Source organism: Monoraphidium neglectum (genome assembly GCF_000611645.1).
Source record: "Monoraphidium neglectum strain SAG 48.87 unplaced genomic scaffold scaffold00954, whole genome shotgun sequence".
NCBI classification, from domain to species: Eukaryota; Viridiplantae; Chlorophyta; class Chlorophyceae; order Sphaeropleales; family Selenastraceae; genus Monoraphidium; species Monoraphidium neglectum.
In genome coordinates this window covers 231-8,149 of record NW_014012674.1, presented here as the reverse complement: position 1 = coordinate 8,149, position 7,919 = coordinate 231, and the positions used below count along the sequence as shown (strand labels likewise).

Genomic DNA, 7,919 nt, shown 5'->3' with positions numbered 1-7,919 from the left:
GGGGTTGGGGGGGGCTGATGGGGTAGGGGCCCCTGCACTGGACATCGCAAACCTCACAGCCCACCCAGAAGCAGTGGTTGCAAGCAGCTGGGTACGCATTGGCTGGGATTTTGTGAGCCGAATAAACTCATCTTGTGCTCTCTCCTGGGCCGTGTGTATACCTCAAGGACGTGCACCGACCCCTCAATCCACCCGCCCCCAAAACTCCCCTTGCCCGGCCACTGGCGCCGCCAACGCAGGCGCCGGCACCGAGTACGTGGCCTGGCTGGCCGCCGCGCGCCGCGCGCTGGTGGTCGGCACCGAGAACTTCATAGCGCGCGACGTGGACAGCTTCGGCGAGCTGCTGGACCCGGCGCGGCTGCTGCCGCTGCTGGGGCAGGTGGACGTGCTGGAGCTGCTGGGACAGCATCACGGCAGGTGGGGGCACGTGTGTGTGTGTGTGTGTGTGTGTGTATGTGTGCGTGTGCGCGCATGTTTGTTTGCGCACGCTCGTACGTGTGTGTGTACATGTCTATCATGTGGGGTGAGAGGCGTGTGTGTGCGTGCGTGCTTGTGTGTGTGCGCGTGCGCGTGCACGTGCGTGCGTGTGTGTGCACGCGCGCGTGCGCATGTGCCCATGTGCGTGTGTGTGTGTGTATGTGTGTGTGTGTGTGTTTCAGTGGTTTATGACAGCACAACAAGCCAAGCAGGGTCAGTGGGTCGTCCCTAAAAAACGGCTTCTCTTTTGACCCATGCGGCATGCCGCTGCGTCATCATTTGTCCAAGCTGGGTGTTGTTGCCGCCTGCCCTCGGTGCCGCAGGCTGGTGCGGCGTTTCAGGGACCCTCGGATATGCGCCCTCCTGTCATTCCAGGACCTCTACGTGAGCCGGACTGCTTTCGGACTGCCTCTGGACAGTAATTGAACTGCCTTTGGATGGTTGTTGTCGCGCCACTGCTGCGAGGCACCCCACAGGCCTGCTGATGCGCACTGGATTTGCATCGCAAGATCGCCGCGCTGCCGATCCCTTTGCCCGCACAAGGGTCGCGCGTGCCGCTGTGCATGCACGGTGACATCACCGCGCGCTGCCCCATCCTGCCGCATTTTCGCATCCCATGACAGGTGGGGTTGTCGCCCTACAACGCCCCGGGGGTCTTCAGCCTGCTGGCCGCCACAGAGCTAACTGACGGCGTCTTCTACCCTGTAGGCGGTTTCGAAAAGGTGCGCGGGCGGGCATGGCTGCCCCTGGCCCCCCGCATCCCCAGGAGGCCCTTCCCGCTGGTTGGTGCAGTCTGACCTGGACCGCCATCCCGCCTGCTGCGAATCGCTAATACCGCCCCATGTGCTCCTGGGATGGTGCCTATTTTGCCATTAGCCTCCACTGCTGCAACGCTTGTGCTGATGTGTGCTGCGCACTGCTGTCTTGTGCTTTGTCAGGTGCGCAACAGCCTGCTGAGCATAGCACAGTCGCACGGCGCCCAGCTGCGCACGGGCGCGCGCGTCCAGCGCATTCTTGTGGATGAGGGCAGCAACGGCAGCAGCAGCAGCAGCAGCAGCAGCGGCAGCAGCAACGGCGGCAGCAGCAGCAGCGGCGGTGGCAGCAGCGGCGGCAGTGGCAGGGTGACGGGCGTGGAGCTGGAGGGAGGCGAGCGGCTGTTTGCGGATGCAGTCGTGACGAATGTGGACGTGGCGGCGTCGTTGGGGCTGGTGGCGCCGGCGGAGGGCGCGCCTGAGGGGCCGGGACACAAGCATGCGCGGCAGCGGCGGCGGCGCCTGGAGGATGCTGAGTACAGGTGCCTGGCAGCTTCGCTTTGGCTTCTATGTGCATTTGCTTCCATGTGCATTGGCTCCTTGTAGAGCATGTGCATTCGTGCGTGCGTGTGCATATGTGTGTAGGTGTGCGTGCATGCGTGTTTCATGAAAATGCCGATGCCTCATATCTAAAAATGGCGTGCCCTTCAAGCACTCAGCAATACGCTCTACTTCCGCCCCGCAACTCTTGTCAAGGGGCCTGCATACCCCAAGCCAACCTCTTCCCGCTCCCCCACTACAGCTGCTCCGCCCTCCCGGCCCCCCTCCCCGACCGCAACCCCCGTGCAGCGCGGGCGTCATCTCCTTCAACTGGGCTGTCAAGGATTACGCCCCACTCAACGCCCTGCTGCACCACAACGTCTTCATGTCCGGCGACAGCCGCGCCAGCTGGCGCCGCGCCCGGTCGCCTGCCGAGCTCGCCACCCACCCAAACTTCTACGTCCACTGCCCCTCCCGCTCCGACCCGTCCGCCGCACCGCCCGGCTGCCACAGCGTCATGGTGCTGCTGCCAATTGCCAACGAGCAGGAGCGGGGCGGGTCAGACGGCGGCGGCGGCGGCTACGGCCCGTTGGTCGACGCCGGCCGCGCCGCCGTGCTGCGCACGCTGCGCGACGCGGGGGTGGCCGACGGCGGGCTCGAGGCCGCGATCGTGCATGAGACGGTCATTGACCCCCCAGAGTGGCGGCGGCGCTACGGGCTGACCCATGGCGCCGCGTTTGGCCTGTCTCACGGCCTGAACCAGCTGTCGCTGCTGCGGCCGGGCCCGGAGGACCCGCGGCTGCCGGGGCTGTACTTTGTGGGCGCGAGCGCGCGGCCGGGCAACGGGGTGCCGTTGGTGATGATGGGGGCGGACCAATGCGTGGGGCGAGTGCTGCGGGGCCTCGGCGTCGCCGCCGCGCGCGCGTGACGGGGTCGAGCGCCCCAGCACATCTGCGTGTGTCTGTCCCTGCCTGCAGCACTGTCGAGCTGGGCCGGAGGGACAGTCTCCTCGCACACAGCAGGCCAGGCCCGGAAGTTGGGCCGACTCTGTAACTCCGACAAGCGTTTTGGTTGAGAATTTACAGGGGTGGTGGTGCTGATACTATAATTGCCGACAAAACTTGGTGAAAAAGCCAAGGGATCAGCAGCAGCCTCATACAACAAGACAAGGGATTGTGTCAAGAGGCACAAGCCAACAAGGGGCCTTGTGCGCAAGCCGTGGGGGAGGGAGAGTAGACGTACACAGGACAGATACGTGTCAGCAGCACAAAACGGCGATTGCCTGGTTGCGAAGACTGGCCTGCCCGGCCGGGGGCGGAAGAAGATGCCTGCCCCTACAGCAGCGCCGCCGCGCGCGCGTACGATGTGCGCGTGTGCGTGGGTGGGTGTCGAGAGCGGCATCGCTGATCGAGAGGGGTGCTGCGGCGTTGCTCCGTGAGGCCCGCGCGAACAGACGTGCTCTCCGCCTCAAAGCGCAGGCGGCGCTGGAGGCATGAGAGGTTACACAGCTCACGGCCGAGGGGCACCGCGGATGCAGCAGAGCGGGGCTCTGCTGAGTTGGGAGGTGAGGTTTAGGTAGGGCGGCTGCGTAAATCGCCCACATGCGGGGTCTTTCGCTGCGTGGCGCCTGGCGGAATGGCTTCGATGGGGCCCTCAAAAGTGAGAGACTGCTGGCGAGCGCTTGCGCCAGGCAGCACGCCCCGGATTGCTGCGCATGCGCAGCGGCGCTCAACACCCAGGCGCGGCAGCCTGGCGCAAAGGGGCAGGCGGAAAGGCAGCCGGGCGGCGCAGTTCGATGCACCCCGTGCACGAAGGAAGAGAGACGGCGGCGCGCGTCGCCGCGCGCCGCGGTGTCCCTGTGGCAGGCGCGCGTGCGTCTCAGACGGAGTAGCCAAGCATCATGCCCTGGCTGCTCATAAGCTCCGAGTAGGGGCCGCTGGCTGCCAGCAGCTCCTCGTGGGTGCCGCGCTCCGCGATCTGGCCTGCGGGGGCGTAGGGGGTTGGGGTGAGGGGTGGGCTTGTTGAGTGTACAATGGGTTGGTGGGGATGAGAGGGAGGGGGGTCAACGACTGGTGGGGACACACATACACACACACACACACACACGCGCACATCCAGTACAATCAACAACACACACATGTAAGCGCCCAAACGGCCACGCAGAAGCACGCGGCCCCACCCTAAGCTCACGTGTACGTGCACCCACAGACACGCGAGCACACATGCACACAGACACCCACCCACACCACACAGCCACCCACCGTTGGCCATGACCACGATCTGGTCCGCCGCCTGCACCGTGCTGAGCCGGTGGGCGATGACCAGCACGGTGCGCCCCGCCACCAGCCGCTGGATGGCCTCCTGCACCAGCTTCTCGCTGACCTGTCGTGGTGATGTCATAGTGACATCAGGTGGATGCTTTGTTTCGGGCGGTTTCGACAAGGGCTTGGGGAGGGGTCACTGGACAGCTCGCACAGACCATACAGGAAAATACTGATAGCCATGTGATGTTGAGAATGCAGTTGAGCCGAGTAAGCACTGCCTTGGGGTCAGGGGCGGGCAGACTAGTGCCAGCCGCAGGAGAGAGGGGGGTGGTGAGGTGGCGCCACCACCGCGCCAGCCCGGCGCACGGACTTTCTCTACGGTGCGGCCCTCACCGCGTCGAGGGCTGAGGTGGCTTCGTCCAGGATGATGACCTGTTTATTTTTGGAGTGCGGGTTGTGAAGGTCAGGAGGTGGTGATGGTGATGGTGAGATCATCAGATGATGTTAGGGGAGAGGTCGTCAAGAGGCGTTGGTGGTGGTTGGGTGGACGCATGGGGGTCACGAGACGGGGGGATGAGAGGGGAGAGCGTGATCATGGGCGAAGCCCAGAGGGCAACCAAGGTCAGCGAAGGGCCCGATGACCGACGTCCTGGGGGTCTCACCGGCGAGTCCTTCAGCAGGGCCCGCGCGATGGCGATGCGCTGCCGCTGGCCGCCTGGGCGACGGGGCGGGGCGGGAGAGAGCAGGGGCAGCGGACGCAAGGGGGGCGGCATCAGCAGGGGTGCGACCAGCGCGACCGACGGGGTGAGAGGGGCACACGGAGCGCGACCGACGGGGTGAAAGGGGTGCGCGGTCGAGCACGCGGCTCTGGCCGGCCCTTGAGGACGCAATGACCACCCCAGGGGTCAATGCCGCCGCCACCTGGAACCCACCAGCTGCACCAAGCGGCCCGTGCCGACTGCACCAGAGGCCCATGCAACACGGCCGATGACCCCGTGGGGCCCATGCAAGACCGCCCACCGCACCAGGGGCGCTCCGCGCGCGCCCCCTGCCCCACCCCCCTTGGACGCCCACCCGACAGCAGCGTGCCCCTCTCCCCGACGACGGTCTTGTAGCCGTCTGGCAGCCGCTTGATGAATTCGTGCGCGTTGGCGGCCTCGGCGGCCGCCTGGATCTCCTCCAGGGAGCAGCGGCCGAAGCGGCCGTAAGATATGTTGTCAGCGATGGTGCCGCTGAACAGAACGGGCTCCTGGGGGTGGGGTGGAATGGGTGCGCGGTGGTTGGTCGGGGTGGTTACTTGGGATGATCGATCGGGGTTGTTGTGGAGGTGGTTGGTAGAGGTGGTTGGTCGATGCTATTATTGCTGGGGGCCGGGGTGTTCGTGCGAGGGTGCGGAGATTGGCTGGTGTGGTGTACGAGTGTTGATGGGGCGTGGATATTGGGTTGAATTAACCGCTGCAACACCTGGCCAAGCTTGGACATCTTTCACCAGACCCCCTGGCGTCTGGCAACTTCCAGCGGTGCACATCGGCACACACACGCACGCACAAACCGATAAACGCCGAAAAGCACACATGCAAGCGCTTGCTCAAGCATGCTTTGTTCGTTCGTGCCCGCCCGCCGGCAGGCTCCCAAAGCGTACTCACCTGCGACACCATGGCGATGGCGCGCGCCCACTCCCCACGCGTGAAGCTGCCCGCCTCAGCCTCCCCCAGCAAGATTGCGCCCCGCTGCGGCGAGTAGAAGCGCGAGAGCAGCGCAGCCACCGTGGACTTGCCGGCGCCGCTGCGGCCGACGAGGGCCGTCACAGTGCCGCGCCGGAGGGTCAGGTTGACGTCAGACAGCACTGCAGGGGGCGGGGCACGGGTCATGGGGTCAGCTGCGGTTTCGGGGTGGTTCTGGCCGTCGTGGAGGGGCCGGCGCGTGTGTTTTGATGGCAGCGGGCACGTGTGTTGCGGCCGGGCGGTGCCAGGTGGGTGGCTGGGGGATGCCGGCGGGCCCGGCGGAGCAGCACGGCACTGAGCCCCTGGCGGCCGCGGCCCCTGTCGTGCTGAAGCGTTCTACTGCACTGCCTGGGGCCCTCGCCCCTCCCCAACCCCCTGACACGGGCCCTCGGCGCACGAGGTGCAAGCACTCCTCTGCACCCGGCCACACAACCGTCACCGACACGAACGACGGCAACAATCTGGCTCACCGGGCAGGTCAGCGCGCAGCGGGTACGAGAACCAGACATTCCGCAGCTCCAGGTCACCGCCCTTGGCAGCCACCACGGCCGCGTCGCCCGCCTTGTCTGCTCAAATTCCGGTCGAGTGTGCGTGCGGGTGCGCGGTTACGGCAGAGGCGGGTGCAGGGCCGGGCAGCCGGCATCACCGCTGTGGACTGCAGCGATGGCCACAAAAACATGCATCTGACGCCAGGCGGGCTGCGGACGCACCAAAGCTGCACGGAAATGACACAAAGCGCCCTCAATTCCTGCTCCAGCCGGCCCGTGGTACCCACCGTACACACACTGGCAATTTGTGCCCTCTCTGCCCCTCGCTCGTGTGCACACGTGGTCCCAGCGACACAAGCGTTCGCACACACGCACACATACAGAACCACACACACCTGCATAGGGCTCCACCACAGGCTGCGCGCCGTTGGCCACCTCCCACCAGGCGCCAGGCGGCAGGGCGCCGTACATCGAGGGGTCTGGGTCGCTGGTCTGGACGAGGCTGCGCACCTGGGGGGGTGGGGGCGGGGGGTGGGGTGACCGGGTCGCATGATGAGAGGTGGGATGATAGGGGAGGCGTGCGGGGTTGTGGTTGCGTGGGCGAGCGTGGTGTATGACGGTATGTGTTGTATGGGTTAATCGTTTGCACATGTGTGTGCGTGTGTGTGTGATGTGCAGATTAGTAGTGTACTTGTGGTTTTCGCAGGCGCATGTCGCACGTGTCTTTGATTGGCCTCGCACGCTTGCACGACAGTGAGCAACCAATCACTCCCGCAACGGAGGAAGGACCCAGGTGCACCACCAGGCCGGGGGCGAGGGTGCCGTCTGGGCGCGCGTTGGAGGGGAAGCGGGCAGCCCCCTGCAAGCGTGCCCAGGGGGCCGTGCGCGAGCGCCCACCCGGTCGAACGCGCCCGATGCGCGCCGCAGGTCTGAGAGCGTGTTGACGGCACCCTGCAAATAGTTGAGTGGGGCCAGTTTGCACAGGAGGAGGTTTATGGCCTGGGGTTCCGCGCGTGTGGTGGCACGGCGCCACGATTGGACGCGCGCGCACGGCCCCTTGAGACAGCACGCTTTACTGAGGCTGACGTGCCAACTCTGCCCCATCCATCATAGCAAGGTCCCCAAAGCAGCAGCACACTAGGCTCTCCTGCACTGCCCAGCAAGAGGCAAAGGCTGTACGGCTTCCAGGGTGCCAAACCACATATATTCAGACACGCGTACGCGCTCACACACACACACACACACACACACACACTCACACATGTGACAGCGAGCAGCACCCACCTGTGTAGCGTACATCAAAGAAAAAGTGAAGCCAATGCCGCTGATCAGGACAGATATCGGCATCAGCCCCTGCAGCAGGTGGCGGGCAGCGAATGCGCGCGAGTGCGCGGGCGAGCAATGGATGGGAGGTGAGGGGGCAGGGCTGGATGGACGTGATTGACTGGAGGCGCCGCCCGCGTGCGCCCTCGCTTCCAGCTGCCCCGAGGCGCTCCGGGGAGCACCCGAGCACGCGTGCCTCGGCCGCAGCCCTGCAAGGCCTGCCAACGCGGGCGATGGCCAACCCCTGTTTCCCTGACACGCGGGCACGTGCACACTTTCCTGCCAAGAAGCCTTGCTGCTTCGCCGCGATACACAGTTGAAAGTTGCCTGCCACGCCCCCAGGATCGCCCA

The 7,919-nt window shown here is 65.6% G+C and overlaps 2 protein-coding genes across 2 annotated transcripts in view; one reads left to right on the top strand and one right to left on the bottom strand.

Moving 5' to 3' along the window:
* MNEG_6064 (Phytoene dehydrogenase) overlaps window positions 1-2,697 on the top strand; it is a gene marked incomplete at both ends in the record, with an annotated part of 3,455 nt that extends 758 nt beyond the window's left edge. The window contains 5 exons of the mRNA XM_014045460.1: window positions 240-417; window positions 801-861; window positions 1,101-1,199; window positions 1,416-1,771; window positions 2,079-2,697. Of these exons, the coding sequence (XP_013900914.1) occupies window positions 240-417; window positions 801-861; window positions 1,101-1,199; window positions 1,416-1,771; window positions 2,079-2,697 (1,313 nt within the window). The remainder of the gene's footprint in view (window positions 1-239; window positions 418-800; window positions 862-1,100; window positions 1,200-1,415; window positions 1,772-2,078) is intronic.
* A 950-nt stretch (window positions 2,698-3,647) lies between these two features.
* Window positions 3,648-7,544, bottom strand: MNEG_6063 (hypothetical protein; the record flags this gene model as incomplete). Its single annotated transcript, XM_014045459.1, has 10 exons — window positions 3,648-3,751; window positions 4,031-4,151; window positions 4,427-4,465; window positions 4,696-4,748; window positions 5,108-5,282; window positions 5,680-5,879; window positions 6,228-6,323; window positions 6,641-6,755; window positions 7,143-7,196; window positions 7,530-7,544. The coding sequence occupies 10 exons, from the start codon at window positions 7,542-7,544 to the stop codon at window positions 3,648-3,650; spliced, it is 972 nt and encodes a 323-aa protein (XP_013900913.1).
* Between the last annotated feature and the right edge of the window lie 375 nt (window positions 7,545-7,919).